General features: G+C 30.9%; 2 protein-coding genes across 3 annotated transcripts; both read left to right on the forward strand.

Moving 5' to 3' along the window:
- The first annotated feature begins 4,312 nt into the window (after positions 1 to 4,312).
- Positions 4,313 to 13,282, forward strand: LOC110632527 (uncharacterized). Its single transcript, XM_058143362.1, has 6 exons — positions 4,313 to 4,317; positions 8,044 to 8,719; positions 9,909 to 9,966; positions 10,040 to 10,157; positions 10,285 to 10,402; positions 13,022 to 13,282. The coding sequence occupies exons 1-6, from the start codon at positions 4,313 to 4,315 to the stop codon at positions 13,076 to 13,078; spliced, it is 1,032 nt and encodes a 343-aa protein (XP_057999345.1). The 3' UTR covers positions 13,079 to 13,282.
- A 795-nt stretch (positions 13,283 to 14,077) lies between these two features.
- Positions 14,078 to 16,178, forward strand: LOC110632518 (uncharacterized protein At3g17950). Of its 2 annotated transcripts, XM_058144071.1 has the most exons (4): positions 14,078 to 14,428; positions 14,665 to 14,741; positions 14,822 to 14,971; positions 15,598 to 16,178. In XM_058144071.1, exons 1-4 carry the CDS (start codon positions 14,326 to 14,328, stop codon positions 16,069 to 16,071), a joined length of 804 nt encoding a protein of 267 aa, XP_058000054.1. In that variant the 5' UTR covers positions 14,078 to 14,325; the 3' UTR covers positions 16,072 to 16,178. The 2 variants fall into 2 exon arrangements, with proteins under 2 accessions (XP_058000054.1, XP_058000055.1); XM_058144072.1 differs by having other exon boundaries at positions 14,080 to 14,741.
- The last annotated feature ends 707 nt before the right edge of the window (positions 16,179 to 16,885 follow it).

Consider the following 16,885-nt stretch of genomic DNA (forward strand, 5'->3'; position numbering starts at 1 on the left):
ATATTTATTTATGATTTGTACATGATTATCATGTGAAATGAATGAATGACAAATGGAACCATTTTTGATAAATTGTTGAGAAATATTGAGAGATACAATGGAGTTTGAGAATGATTGAAAATGTATTGGAAGTGTTTTTCACAAGTTCCGAAGAACTGTTTTCTCCATTTTTGGCCGGTACTCTGCCGGATTTTCTAAAAAATTGTCAGAATCTCAAATGAATTTATAATTTTAATAAATGACTTAAATGAGTTAAATTTCACAAATTGCACTTCATAACCATGAAGAAATAAATTAAGGAATGATAAAAATAATTGAGATAAAATATGGTGTTCCGGTACACTGTGTGGTATATCTTGCTCGGCTATACTGTAGACAAGTAAGGGGTGTCACAAAGCTATTCCTTGCAATTAAACTCAAGCTAATTCTTGCATAAATGCACAACATCTTCCAATATCAGCATTGAACAACAAGTTTCTCCATTTTCTTTTTGGTAAGCTATAATAACTTACTTTGTTGAAATTAACATTCCACATCTATAACAATTTGTTATGAGTAAAAGTAAATGCAAGGGAAAAAACTTGCAAGTAGAGTAGAAAATACAATGAACCCCCAATTTTTTTTTTTTAAAAAAAAGACAATTTGGCACTAGTATTTAGAATCCAAGTTAGAATCCAAATAAACAAAAAAATGTTAGAATCCAAGTTCAATTAGAATTAGGAATTGAAATTAATTAGGAGTTTAGATTAAATAGGAAGTTTAGAGTTAATATTTAATTAGAAGTTAGAATTTTAATTTAGGAAGAAAAATGAAATTAAAAAAAAAAAGAGGAAAGTTGATTTTGAATTTGATGATGACCAAATCATGTTTGAAGAAGGATTCAAAGTTAAAAGTAGAACTTGTTTTCTTTGTCCATTAGTGCCTATTTAAGAGAGCATATTATAGGTAGCCATGGTGAATTTTAGTGATGGAAAGTTAAAGGATAAATACACCAAAGGGTACAAAAATTAGCAATTTTAATTTTTTTTTCATTCCTAGTGTTTTATGCAATATATAACCCTTTATACTATTGCAAAAGCATATATTTTGGTTACAACAAAATATAATTCAATTGCTAACAATCCTAATTGCTATTAGGAAACTTAATCCTTAAAAATAACAAGATTAAAATTTAAGAAATTTACCCTAAAGGCGCAGAATTAAATTCAAACACCTAATCCGGGTACAGTAGATCTATAAGTGTTAATCCTCTAGTTTGTCCATGCAAACAAGGTGATCAAAGCTTCCCTTTTCGACTTAAAACCCCTTTTTGTGCTTCCTCTTGAAGTGGCCAAAGCTTGCACAAGGATTATAGTTTAGGGTTTTCTAGGTTTTAACCTTATGAAAGTGTAGAGAAATAATTTCTCTACTTTTAATTCAAGAGTTATATCTTCAAATTTCTCTTGAATTATACACACAAGGAAGAAGATGCAAACTTGCCTTGGGGGAGAGAGAGTGGACAACAAGGAGAAGAAGAAGAAGAAGATAAGATCTAGTTAACTTGTCTCTTTCTCTTAGATATATTTTAATTTCCCTAATGATAATTAACTTTACAAGTGTTCACATCTAATTCTCTAATTAGATGTGTTTTCTAATTCTCATTAGGCCACTTGTCAAGTTAAGTTAATTAGAAAAATAAAACTATAATTAATTAATATTATGTAAAATATAAATTAACCACCACATGCTCTCTCCTTTGACTTCTCAAGTCAAATTAACCAAATTAATCTCTTACCTTATGAATAATTAATCAAGTTTATATTTAAATAATTTAAATATTAACTTGAATACTTCCATTGATGAATTTAATTTCAAATCATGCTAAAGACTTTGCAATCTAATTGCAAACTAAAATATTAATTTGATTAATTAATTAAACTATTTAATCAATTAATCAAATTAATTATACTTTGATCATGTTGTTCTTTATGTGTGTGACTTCCTAAGTTCATTACTAATTAGCAATGGAATAATATTAACTCTTTAATATTATTTGAACTATTCAATAGCTAAAGTGAAGTGAAATTCCCTTTTCACTTTTTGTTCTCATAAGTCATAGTTGACACAGTATAATGTACTATGATTACCCAATTGGTTATGAATTAATCTTTAATTCATGAACCTTGACCATATATATCATGCACTAAAATCTCTCCATTACAAAATCTCAATTCTAGCTATAGTCATGGTTTATGTCAAATTCTTATTGCTTCAAATTATATGTTCCAGTTTTAATTTTAATTCTTGATTAATAAGACTTTCCAGTCAGAAATACTTTTCTGACTAAGTCTAGTTGTCCTGGCTATGAACTTAACTTATCAAGAACAATTTAAATGGAAATAGAATTTTATCCCTATTTACTTAGGATAACGGATTCCATTTTGACTAAACACCTATATCCATATATAACTAGTTAGAGCCAACACATGCCCATATACTCATACTTAATATAAGCATGAAAGCAGTATCAAACTCAAACCACTTATATACAAGATAACTGTGTTATTTTAGGTCAAGGGATTATATGCACTATTATGAACTAGAGATCTAGATAATTATGTATTGACAAGAGGAAACACCATGTACATATCATCTTACGTCATTGGTTTGGCCTACTTATTTTACAAGTGCCCATTTTATTTATTATATGACATGAGATTTATCATTCCATATTATTAGTATCTCATATTAAACGATGAGAACAAACAAATATGATAGTGTATATGAATAAATCTTATCCTATAAAGTATCTAAAATTATAAACCGTAATTTATAATACTTGTATCGGAATGTTTCATCACCCATATTCTTAACACTTTAAGAATAAAACATCTAACAAATTACTAATGGATATATTTTAAATTAAATTTAAACCATTTAAAGTTAGAAGAAAAAGATATATGCCATTAAATGGAATAAATATTTACAAGATACAAATTTTAAGATATACTCTAGGGCATACTATTAATAAACATGTGCTGAGAGAGAGCAACACGTTAAGAGTTGTAGTGACAAAAGTTCGTGTGCTGGTACTATGAGTATTTTTTGTTTGAGTGATTTGTCTGGGTAAGAAAAATAATTAGTAGTTGTATAATTATTCTTCCTTAATACTGGATTTGATTGGCAGAGTAGGCTTACGCTAAACCACGTTAAATTTTGTATTCTTTAATTTGTATGAGTGTGTTTTTGACGATAAATGGTATCAGAGCTATGATTTGAGATGTCAAAGATGGCGAACACAAAATTTGAGGTAAAATTGTTTGTTGGGAAAAATAATTTTAGTTTGTGACGAAGCACTGTGAAGAATATTATTGTACAACAAAGATTAATTAAAGCATTAAACGAGAAACAATAGGTGACTATGAAAGATAATGATTGGGAGAAACTTCAACAAAATTCGATTGGCGTTAGCTCTTGATGTTAGGTACAATATTTTGAAGGAGACTTCGCTAGTTGTTTTATGGAAGAAACTGGAGAGTTTATACATTTTAAAATCACTCACAAATCACTTGTACTTGAAAATGGAGTTATACCAACTCTGAATGGATAAAGATACTAATGTGAGAGATCACCTTAATGTTTTTAATAAATTAATTACTCAATTAACTAGTGTTGGTGTGAAGGTAGATGATAAAGATAAAGCTCTCTTGCTTTTAACCTCTCTTTTACAATCTTTTAAAAACTTAGTGATAGCTCTAACAGTTGGGAATGAGACTTTGAAGGTGGGAAGGTTACCGCAGTTATCTTGGATGATGAAAAATTCAAGAAGATAAATAATAGCAATGAAGGTAGAGCTTTGTTGCTGGTTCTAGTCATGGTAAAAACAATCCATGTGAACACAAATGGAGAAGGAATAGTAGATCAAGTTTGAGACCATAGGTAAACCTTGAAGATAGAAAATGTTACTACTGTCATGAGAAGGGCCACATTCAGTACCATTGTATGAAGATGAAGGAAGATCTTATAGAGTTTAAACAATTCAAGAAGAGTTGCAAAAAAGGAAAAAGAATGAACTACCGCAATTGCAATTGATAATGGTATTGATGGTGAATGTCTAAATGTGGATGATGATAAGGAAAAAACAAAAAATCTATTATAAGATGAGTGGTTAATGAATTTTGCTTGCCCATTCCATATTTGCTCGAAAAAGGAGTGGTTCGATGTGATTGAAGAAAAGAAAAGAGAAAATGTAAAGCTAGTCAATGGGAACAAGATGAAAGTTAAAGGTATTGGAAAAGTGAAGATCAGTGATTGAGTAAAAGTATTCGATGAAATGAGGTATATTCTTAAAGTTGAAAGAAACTTAATTTCCTTTAGTAAGTTGGATTCTTTGGGTTATGGATATTTAATTCATGATGTAGTTATGAGAGTTAGCCAAATGCTCATGTGTTCATAAAAGTGAGAAGATTAGTGTAAAGAATCTCTACAAATTGGAAGGAAAGACATTGATTGAAAGAATGTAAGTTGTGGCAAGATCAATAATCAAAAGTGTAAGGAATTACCCAAGAGAAAATTGACTTTTTCAGAAGTTGTAAAGACTAATTCTATTTGACTTAGAGGTGGATATTGTTAGAATCCAAGTTCAATTAGAATTAGGAATTGAGATTAATTAGGAGTTTAGATTAAATAGGAAGTCTAGAGTTAATATTTAATTAGAAGTTAGAATTTAATTTAGGAAGAAAATAAAATAAAATAAAGAGGAAAGTTGATTTTGAATTCGGTGATGAATGAACCATGTTTGAAGAAGGATTCAAAGTCCAAAGTAGAACTTGTCTTCTTTGTCCATTAGTGCCTATTTAAGAGAGCATATTATAGGTGGCTATGGTGAATTGTTGTGGTGGAAAAGTGTGCTGAGAGAGAGTAACACGTTTAGAGTTATAGTGACAAAAGTCTATGTGCTAGTACCGTGAGTATTTTTTGTTTGAGTGATTAACAATAATTAGTTATTGAATAATTATTTTTCCTTAATAGTGGATTTGATTAGTGGAGTAGTTAATTCTGAGTCACGTTAAATTTTATATTCTTTAATTTGTGTGAGTGTGTTTTTTTACAATAAAAGAAATTCACGTAAGCGACAACTCTTATTCTGTACTGACTGTGCAAAATTGTGTTTAAATGATATTTTTATTGAATTGAAGTGTAAGATAGATAAAGAAAAATGTTTAAGCATATATTAGGTAAAAGCACAATAGTTTAAGTGTCTGAAGAAGTATTTGGCCAATATAAAATTCATGTTTGTGATTTTGTAACGGGATGCATTTAATACGGGCTTTGCCTCTATTTTATTTAAGCAAATACATTAGGATTTCACCTTTAATCTGTAAAAAATAGCCTTAGACTTTCAGACTTGCATAAGCATTCTCATTGTGAGTGTATATAACCGCTCCATTACTCCACTTAAGCTGTGAGGAGGGATGATTCTCGGGTGGGTTTTGGTGGATACTCGACCAGCTCAAATCCTATTAGGATAGATTTGGGTAATTTTAAAATAAATTTGGATGGTTTGAGTTTGAAAATTTATGCCTGTCACGTGTTTGGATATGGTTTGGGTTTAACACCTTGGATACCTGCTATTCGAATCTATTTAGCTAATACGTTAACGAGTTGCAGATACTGTAACCCTTTTAGCTAAATTTCCTTAATTTTCTATTTTAATATTTTATTTTATTTAAAAATCATGGTTAAAATTTTTAATTTATTGCTATTTAATACGTTGATATAGATATGGTATCTAATGTAGCTGACTGATAGAAACTTATAGCCAACATTAAAACTTAGTTTAACTTGAGTTTTAACATATATATATATATATAAGAGTTCAGTTTCAGGTATTCTATTGCTGCCATCACTAGCTAACGGTTAAAAACAAAGTTCAACATTTCTATCATGGAATAATAGTGCCTATAGTCAAACTTAAAATTTAGAGGCCCACTATTCCTTAAAGTATATTTATGCACTTCTATGTAAACATTTTATAATCATTTTTAATTGAATTTTCCTTGAACTCTTATAATATGAATTTTCTAATATAATTGTCATTCACATAAAAAGAGTACATCTTAACCAAGATTATCTCTTCTAAAACTATGACAGTCTTATGTTTTTAATGACTTTTAATATTCTTATTTGGCAAAGGTTTTGTGAGAGAATCTGTCAACATTTTCTTTTTTTTTTTTTTTCACAGGACTCCTCACATGATTATATCTCATTACAATATATTTATTATTGTTTGACATCTTTTTATTCTTAATATTGTAAATTACAACTTGGCTAACAGTGTAAAGAATGGGCCCTTTAATAGCATTAAATAAATGGAATGCACCTCATAAATCTCTTAATCCATAAAATATCTCTATTAGCAAGAGATTAAGCAATAAACTCATATTACATGGATGACAGTGTAACACAAGATTATTTTTTAGAGGTCCATGCAATAATAGCTCCACTTATAGTTAGGGGTGTGCAAACGGTCGGTTCGGTTCCGAACCGAACCGAACCGACAAAACCGAAAATCGAAAATAAAAAATTTTAAAAACCGAACCGAACCGATTGAGAAGAGAAAATCGAACTGAATCGAACCGATAAATTTCGGTTCGGTTCGGTTTTAAACCGATAGAACCGAAATTTATAAAATTTCATATTTTTAACATTAAATCTAAATAATAAAAACATAAAAACAACAAAAATTAGAAATCAAAACTCATAAATCTAAAGGTTCGGTTCGGTTCGATTCGGTTCGATTCAATTTGATTCGATTTTTTTGATTTCCTATATATATTTAATAATTTCGGTTCGGTTTGATTTTTTTGATTTTTTTTATGAAAATAAACGAACCGAACCGATTAACCGAAATTATCAAAATTATAAACCGAACCGAACCGATTAAATTTTAAAACCGAACTGATTGAACCGAATTAATCGGTTCGGTTCGGTTTAAACCGAAAACTGCTCTCCCCTACTTATAGTGAATAAACAACAACTAGTAGACATAAAGTTTCTTCTATCAAAAGCACTACTAACATCATTATAACATTCCTAATCCTAAATAGAAGATGTACAATTATAATACAAACCATAATTCAAAGTATGCCTTAAACATCTCATTATTAACATTATTACTAACATTAAATATTAAACTATTGCAGGGATCAAGAGGAGTTTTATTAGGCTTGCAATTAAAATAATTAAATTTCTTAAGCATTTTCTCAATATAATGTGACTGTATAAAAAATATAGTGTTTACATTCAAAATTAATTTTTAGACCATTGAAATTAATGAAACTTAGTACAATATTTAAACTAGATTTTCTTAATAAATTAAGTTTTTAGTGTTTTGTTTACATGATATCAAACTTATCTAATAATAATTTGATGTTGAGAACATTTTCTACTTTCTTCTTTCTTTTCTAATCACTGATTGATTATCGATTACAATACATTAATGAGCAATTGATTGAAGCCACGATGTTGAAATCAATTTTATCACTATTCAACTTCTAATTAATCTTGCACTGATCATGGATATAGAGTCACGTTCAATTTCATTAAGGGCTAAGAGAAATTGAACATTAAAAGGAAATTTTTTTTTTCTATAACATAGATTTCTTCTTGTATGAAGAAAAATTAACAGGGAGAAAGGAAGAGGTAAAAAAAAAAAAAATCAATCTGCATTAGATAATTTTTTATTTTTTAATGCCATGTGGATTCGCCATGTGTACAATTAGTTGGACTGACTGGATTCTAGTCAGAGGGATTTTTTATGTGCTAATTTTGAAGTCGAGAAAATTTATAGTAATAAATTGAAGTAAGAGTACTCACATGAAATTGAACTCAAAATTGAGGGACGCATAATATAATCTACCCCGCGGTGATTTATTAATGTCTATCGCGTGTCCTCAATATGTACACATATATATTCCCCCAGCTCACTAGCAGTGAGGCCTGGCCCAATAAATGCAACGACGTCGTGTGCATGATCAAAGCCCACGGTGCCGTTTGACTGAGCATTCGCATTCAATTTGAAATTTTGAATTCAAGAAGCTGTCTCTGCGCTTGCCCACTCCCACTCCCAGCTTGCTGTTCGACTGATCCAATCCAACTCTTTTCCAGCTTTAGCACTCAATATCCCTTCCAAAAACCCTCTCCATCTATACTCTCTAACTCAATGACCTCATCTCTCTCTCACTCAATTGACGACAAAGACCTTGACGACGCTGCATTGTGGGCTGTGATTGACTCCGCTGAGGCCTCTCATTCTTCCTCCAAGTCCCGCAAGCCACTTGCTCTCAAATACCCCAATTTCCAGTCCCCGCCCACCCCAATCTCCAACTTCTCTCCTCCTCAAAACCCTAGATGCCAATTTAGAAATAATTCACCCATTTCTGATCCTTATCGCAGGCCTCACAAGATTGCCAGATCTTGCGCTTCCGAGGTCAGCGAATGCACTGGCCCGCTGGAAATAGTCAGGACGCCTATTGCCAATACGGTGCTGTATTCATCTCCCGAGGCTTACTTATCACCGCAAATAAGGATGTTTAGACCAAATGAGCTCAATGATGGGTCTGAAGTTTCTCCTGGTAGCTATGTGCGTAGTGAGGAGAAGGATGTTATGAGGCATTGCTTGAGTGGGAGGTTTCCTTCCGTTTCGCTCTTTAAGGATTATCAGAATGCGGCTATGGCGGTAATTGCTTCAATTTGTTAGTGATTCTTTAGCTTTATTGAATTGAAACTTTTTTTATGAATTCTAGCCGTTGAAAATCAGTGCTTCCAACATTGAGTTTAGGCTTGTAACATTTAGAAAAATAAGCATCACACACCAACCAGCATTGATACTTGTTGCGGCAAGGTTAAGAGATTATTAGTTGTGTGGGGAGTAGCTATTAGTAAAGCAAATAGTACAATGTGATTAAATAGCTTTGCACATCATGCCATCAACTTCCCATGTGATTACAAAAGCTTCATGAGCTTTTGAGCTTGTTTTAGGCAACCATTTGTTTACAACTTTAAGTAATAAAGTTACTCTCTAAGGCTTCTGCCATTGAATAATAAGAACCTGGATAAAGTTATATTTTGTGTTTAGTTGAAGAATCATGGAATACTGTGGTATGTGAAAATGTAAGCTAGTGTCTCCAGAGCGTTGTGTTTGAAATTGGTAACAAATGCAATTGCATGAAGTTTGGAAACTTTTACTTATTTTGATTGGTAGCTGAAATGTAAAAGAACTTGGGTTAAAATAATTGACTATTTAGAAAAGGCTTCTATTCTGCATATATAAACATTATATCAAAGAGCAGGGCTGCTAAAGGCCTGTTTGGACTTTGGATTAATGGTTGGGGGTAGGTAACCGTAGGCGGCTGGTGGCTCAAATGCTAAAAGCCTTAAATCTCAATTTTTAGCATTTCTTTTATAATTTTGGATTCTTAGATGTCGGATTTTGTAATATTTGCCTTAATTGATATCTTTACTCAACACCCAACCAAGCAGTTGGGAGCTCAAATGCCAATATTTTATCCGTAGACCCAAGAGATTTTAATGGATTCTTAAGGGAGATTCACAGACTATTTAATATTTTAGCAATTCTGCCTGTACTTGTATGAGCTAGTTGTTCTTCTTTCAGTGCGGAATTTATAACCAAGTGTTTTCTTCAGCATTTACCTTTTGGTTGTTCATCACTAATTTAAGTGATTTAAAAATGTTGAACTGTTATTACTCTCGTCTCACAATGCAAAATATATTTACATGATCACAAAATTTGATGGTCATTAATGTTGTACATTAGCATCATACTTGAATCTTCACCTTACAAGGTTTTCTTGTCTATCATGGTTCTGATCTTATCAGACACTTCATATGTGCTATTTGATGAACAGATATTGGAGAAATCTGATTACACTATGATTTCTGGGAACCCTTTCATTAAAAAGTCAGGTAATGAATTATGGTTTTCCTCAATTTTTTTTATGCTGCCATGGAATGATTGATTGACATGGGTTTGTATTAGGTTGGAGAAAGATATCATGTTACTTCAATCTTTCTTATGAAATCAAAGACAAGACCATTGAATTCGATGATAACCGAAATGTTCTGCGGGCTGAGTTTGTTGTTCGCGCATATATGCAGTATGTGTAATTTTTTTTTTGTTTGCTTTCTAGAACAATGGCATAATAGTTCAAAAAAATTGGTTACATATTTTATCCATTATTTTTGTGATTTTTTACTTTGCTTTACTGTTTCTTTTGTTATTAGGGGTGGCAGGTTCTCTGATGGATGGGGCTCATGTGAGCGGCGTGAGAAGAGATTCTTAAAACCAAATCATGATATCCCTAGCACAGCTGAAACCAGGGCAAAAAACAAAGCCTGCCAGGTATTTCTCTCTCTTTCTGTTGGTCCTCCACAATTTTGCGTGGTATTTAGTGAGTGAATTCTTAAATTCTTCTCACGCACAAATATGCTTAGTCCTTTCAATAGTTATGTCTGAATCTAAGCTTAGGAACAAGCTTTAACTAGGTCATCTCGATTATTGCAGACTCAAATAGGTTCAGTTTAAAAATTTTTAGAGTATTTTTTTATCTTTTCTTTTCTTTTTGGTTGAGTTGAGTTCATTTATGCCTTAAACAAAAGAAACAAATGGTGCAGAGGAGAGGCTTAAGGCGTATGCTTGTGAAAATAAAATTTCAATGGTCTATTTCCTTGTCTCATATTTTAGAACTGACATCCAGAGTGTTTAAATTTGCTAGACATCAGAAACTTTCGAGTGTTCAGCCAAGAATTTCAATTATCCCAAATTTAATTTTATATGTTTTAGGATTAGCTTAATAAATTCTTTTCTGCACTAAAAATTTCTATTTTAAATCATTAGTAACATGATTTTGAATATGTTAAAGCTTCACTATTACAAAACCAAATAGAAACCACAAGATATTGAGTAGGACACACGTGACAAACAGCACAACTGTTACATATTTTTTAGATGTGCTGGGAAGCATAGTTGCTAAACGCATGCGTCAGCCTTGCGCCCTAGTGCCCCCACAAGGGTAAGTTTGGCCACCTCAAATAGGCACAAGCTTCATGGCTTATATGCACACCTTCTTCAGGTGTGCATCTCAACTCTCAAACCTTCAACTCCTGTCAGTTTTTCATTTCCAATATCAATGCACCTAGAATCTCTCTTCTCCTACCTTGTTTTGGGCCTTCTCTGTTTGTGTCCACCTTTCCTTGTTTGCTTGCTCGTGTCTTTCTTCTTCTTTTTTTTTCCTTTTTTTTATTTGTTTCCTTTGTTGATTTTTTTCCCTTAAGCAGTAACACTGAAAAACATTTTAACCCTTTTCCTACTCTATTTTTGTCAGGTCTATGTTTTCTGTGTATTTGTTTTTTCTCTTGGTGGTTAGATTGTTAACTTAAAAATGACGCTATAGTGAGGTTTATGCTAAGAAATATGTGCCATCTATTATTAAATCTTTGTCAAGTTGGTTAAATAAAGTTAATTTCTTGAATATAATAATATTGACTGTTAATTTTAATTTTTCCTTCAAATTTTATTTTTTTGTTAAATTTTAAAATTTCTTTTTTTTTTTTTTCGCATAACCTCTCATAGGTGTTTACTTTCACAGTTTCACTAGCCTCTAGGAAGTATTTGCCATCTATAGTTCACGCTTTTTGTCTTACTTGCTCTTTTACCTACTTAACACTTTGTTTGAATTGATCATAGTTCAGTTAACAATGCTAATAACTGTGCATTGTCTGCTTTATGGGTTTTCTAGCTTTCTACATACAATGCTAATCTTGTTTGAACTGTCCAAAAAGGGTTGCTTTGGCTGTCGACCTATTAACTTTAATGGGTTAATTTCATTTATAGTCCCTCAACTTAATTGGTTATATCAGTAATATCCTCAACTTCAATTTGTATCATAAAAGTCGTTGAATTTCAATTTGAGTATCATTAAAATCCTTGTAACGTACTATTATAGGTTTTTAGATTAACTTATGGCTAAATTTTACTTTTCATCCTTTAACTTTAATAAATATATCATACACATTCTTCAATTTTAATTTATCACCCAAAAACTTATAAATTTTAATTTAATATATAAATAATTTTTATACAAAAATGTACTAAATAATAATTAAGATTGGATATATTATCTTACTAATTTAAAAAACAAGGACAAAAACTATATACAATATTAACCTATATAAAAAATAAAATCATTCATATTTAATTTGAGTTTAAATATTTTCAAAATAAAGTAAAATAATTATATGTTATAATTTTTTTATATTAAAATAAAACTAAATGAATTAAGATAAATTAGACATAGATCTTTTAGATATTAACTTAAAATCGAATTAAAAAAATAATACATGTAAAAATAATATTTTTATATGATAAATTAAATAACTAATTGTAAATATTAATAAAATATTTCTAAAAATATGATTTATTTTAAATAAATCGAAAATAAATGAAGATTTAAAATTTTAGACTGACTATAAAGTTAAGGGATAATTATAATAAACCTATTTAAATTGAAGGATAATGAGTGAAACGTTGTCGTAAGTTAACCTGAAAACTTGGAATAGCTGGTTATAGGGATTTTAGTTATATTCAAATTGAAATTTGAGGATTTTTGTAATATGAATTGAAGTTGAGAGATAATGATGATACAATCATTTAAATTGAGGGACTATGAGTGAAATTAATCAAACTTTAATGATACACCATTCCACCCCTTACACTAATTAAGAATCAGAAGCATGGTGTTTGATTCATAATCCTCACATATACTTGCTATATTTCAAATTCCTATTCTTGTTCGTGTTAATCCCTTTTAATGTATCTTCTGAAGCAGTTCTATATAAATTTCATCTTTCTTGCACTGTTACATGCTCCATGCTCAAAAAGCCATCTGTAAATTGAGATATTATCAAATATATTGCCCATTTTTTCTGCTGAAACTGCAAATCTGTCTCTATACATTGGCAGGACCTACTTGGAATTGGAGAATATCGACCTGGTGTGAGCCAATTTCATCAAAAATAGTCACACATTGTACAACTAGGAAATGCTATTCCACGAAATTTATCAAGGACTGTATACTCTGTGACATTTGATCTGATTTACATCATTCCTCCTTGCAATATTTGAAGCTGTGCACATAATTTTTTCCCCTTTGTCGTGAATATTGTGCAATCTGTCAACAGAGCTTGTGGACCAGATAAAGGAAAGGCGCTCTTTTCCTTTCAATTTTTTTTTCCAATTCTTGTGCTATCTCTTTCCTCTTTTTGCATTGAATTACTAGTTATGTATCAGGACAAAAGCAACTACTAACTTCACACAAATGGTTTCCATCTATGTCCAACTGAATGAATTGAAAAACTAGGGTAAGTTTAACAGCTTTGTAAATGTTGAAAACCACCCTTTGAAGGATACTACGACAATAACAACCAAGTGAATTAGCCGGTTGAAATTAGCTATATGAATCTTTTTACAGTTCTGTTAAACACAAAATTCGCAACAATATTTAAAATTTATAAATATTTTAATAACACTTTTCTCGTTATCATCTCCTTTCTCTTATTCTCACTTCTTTCCCTACTACTAATGATCGTCTAATATTGATGGGTGCAAATTGATGATGCAGGTCGCTCAAATGTTTTAGTCTGAAATGACATTTGGCATAGTTGAAATGCCTAGATGAATCCTGATAAGTAAACAACCACAAATGAAAGTTACTTAAATTCTACTTATAACGTATTTCTTTTGACTTTGAGCTTCAACATTGCTGAGAAGGCAACAAAAGTATGGAGGAAATCTTACTTTTGCCTTTAAATAAGTCTATTTTTAAATTTTATCTTAATTAACTCACAATTTTTGTTTAAATTTAAATATGTCCAATTTTTTTTTAAAAATTAAATAATAAATTTTCTAATTTTTTAATAATAAAATATCAATATATTTTTATTAAAAATTATTATTATAAAAATATAAAAATTAATTAAAAAATTATTATTTTAATTTTTTGCTAAAAATTGAACATATTTAAACTTAAACAGAAATTTGTAAGTTAATTGAGGTAAAAATTTAAAAATAAATTTATTTAAACATTACAGGAGTTGATGGACAAAATTAAACTTTCCTCCATAAAAGGATTATAACTCTTAGAACTTGATAAAAAAAAAAATTAAAATGGGAAATTAAACAAAATACGAGGGATATTTTGGTCAGATTGTAAAAGTGTCGGCTTCCACCCCAGACGGTACACTGGTCCCTCTCCCTCCTCTATTTCCATGTCTCACTTTCCCTTATCCCTGTACAAAAATTATTCTGTTTCCTCTCCTTCCCACTATATATTCGGTCTTCAGTCTACTCAACCAGAGTTGCAGCTAACAATGGTAAAACATCACTTTCACTTCCTCTCTCTCTCGTGCTTGTGTTTTGTGCTTTTGAACTCTTCTGACTCTCTGCTTGAAGAGGCAATGCTGCTGTGCTGGGCAACAGAGCATGTGATGTGAGAGGAGCTGCACACCTCTTTTCAACGTTTTCCATATTTTCTTCTGGTCTTTTAACTCTTCCCTTTTAGTTTAAAATAGAGTATCTAGATCTCTCTCTCTCTCTCTCTCTTTCTCTGGTAACCTCACTGGACTTCTCTCTTACATCAATTAATCCCAGTGGGAATACACAACACAGGCTCATGGTTCTCCAGGTAATGTATATGGTATATTTCCTAATCTGTGAATATTGTGGCCCAATATGTTTGATTTTCCTTTTACACTACATTTGCAGGAAGATGGCTGGCCTCTTGGCCTCAGACCAGTGAATGCTAGAGTTGGGTTGTTAAGAAATCGGGATTTCAATGGATCAATTTCATGTAGCACTTTGCTTACTGGTTCTCCTAGCTCCACCACCGATTCTTCCTCAGATCTTGATACGGAGGTCCGGTCATTAATTGTTCTTTTCTCTGATTACAAAAGTTCGGTTCAAAACAAGCTAGAAAGAGTATATAAGTTATTTATACAAATATTCACTTCCATTTTGTGTATTTGCATTCGCATGTGTCCTTGTTTTATGGGTTCATACAACTAGAAGCAAAGTTGCAACTGCTTCACTTTTTTTTTCCCCCACAGGGTGGATCATGATAGTCTCTGGCTCTGCATTGCACCCATCCACTGTGTCTCCCTTACTTTTTATTAGAATATAGGCGTTTGGTGCTTTAGATGATGCTTATTGCATTACATTAAAGTGACATAAAATTACTCAAGACTGAAAAGTGAGAGCTCAAGAATAAGCTTTATTAATATATTGAACTTAAAGGGCTCCCGTACCAAGACCTAACGGAGATTTTTAGGCATTGCTTCTTGTTTCTCAACAATAGGTTTTTGATTGGTCACTTCCAATCTATTTTGTCCTCAAAAAATTATGCTATGGAGCAGTTTATATGCATAATTTGCACTAGCTACTAGCTGGGGCCTTTCTCTTAGTTGTGCTTAAGCTTTCAATATCTATTCAATATGGAACATTGTTTTCTCTTGTTTTGAATCATTTCCTGTGATCAATTTCAGTCTACTGGATCTTTCTTCCATGAAAAAAGCATCACATTTGGGAGCTTGATTGGAGTTTCTAGCATTCTAGAACTCTCAAGAAGGTCAGCCAGGAGAAGAACAACAGAAGCCTTAAGAGACCAGAAGAATTGCAAGTCAAAACATTGGTTCTTCTCATTATGCTCAAAGTTGAGCACTGATGCTGTTAACACAAACCACACTCCTTCTCTTGGTCACTTTCTTGATGCAGAAAGGAAAGCAGCCAACATTCAGAGGAGTGATGGTCCAATAGCATATGCACCTAATGATTTCTCCCCAGTTCTACACAATTCAGATATGAATTCTCTCTTTGTCGGTGGTCAGGTTGCTCGTCAATCAAGTTCATCACTGGGGGCAGATGGGGGAAGAAGATCCAACACAGAATTATTAGAACATGGCAATGGATATGGACTTCCATTATTGTTTACATGTTTGTGTGGACAACTCATTGAATGATGACTTCCTGTCGAACATTTTTTATGTTTCTTTCTTATTGGGTTCTGTTAATCACATTGCATTTCTGCAGGAGGAACCCTGCAACGTCGCACAGGAAAATTCAACTGTTCTCTCTCTCTCTCTCTCAATTTTTTTTTAATTTTTCACCTGTTCATAATATTGGAATCTACAAATAATTATATTATAAGGCTCAATCTGTGTCGTGAAAAATATTTTAATCAAGAATATTATTTGTAGGTTTTCCATGTTTTCTGTATTTTAATAATTAAAAAAAATTTAAAAATTCTAATAATATATTCTTTATAATATAAGGGAGAAAAATGTAATTTTGAAACGAATTTGCTGACCCTGTTTATTATCTTCTAGTCATAATCTCCGGTTTGACCGAGTAATTATTTAATTAATTTACATATGATTGGAAATATGAAATTTTAATTCAAATAGATTTTTAATATTGTTATCTGCTTTTTTTTAAAGTTAATTAAAATATAATTATCAAACTTGATTATAAAATGTGCAATTGAAAATTTTAATTAGGTTATTATTCAATAATAATAAATACAATAATAACAAAGCAGTTTTATGGTTTGTTTAATATTACTATTGAAATTACTAAAGAAAAATAACTCTTTAAATATTAATTAAAATATATCAAAATTACTTAAAATTAAAATATTATATATTTAATTATAAAATTTTAAAATAATTATACAATTTTTTAAATAACATTCAAAATAATTTTTTTTTAAAAAAAAAAGCTTTTTTTACCTTCCAATATCAACTCCAAATTAGCCTTAATCAATTTTTAAATTTG

The sequence above is a fragment of the Hevea brasiliensis genome, chromosome 3 (genome assembly GCF_030052815.1).
Source record: "Hevea brasiliensis isolate MT/VB/25A 57/8 chromosome 3, ASM3005281v1, whole genome shotgun sequence".
NCBI classification, from domain to species: Eukaryota; Viridiplantae; Streptophyta; class Magnoliopsida; order Malpighiales; family Euphorbiaceae; genus Hevea; species Hevea brasiliensis.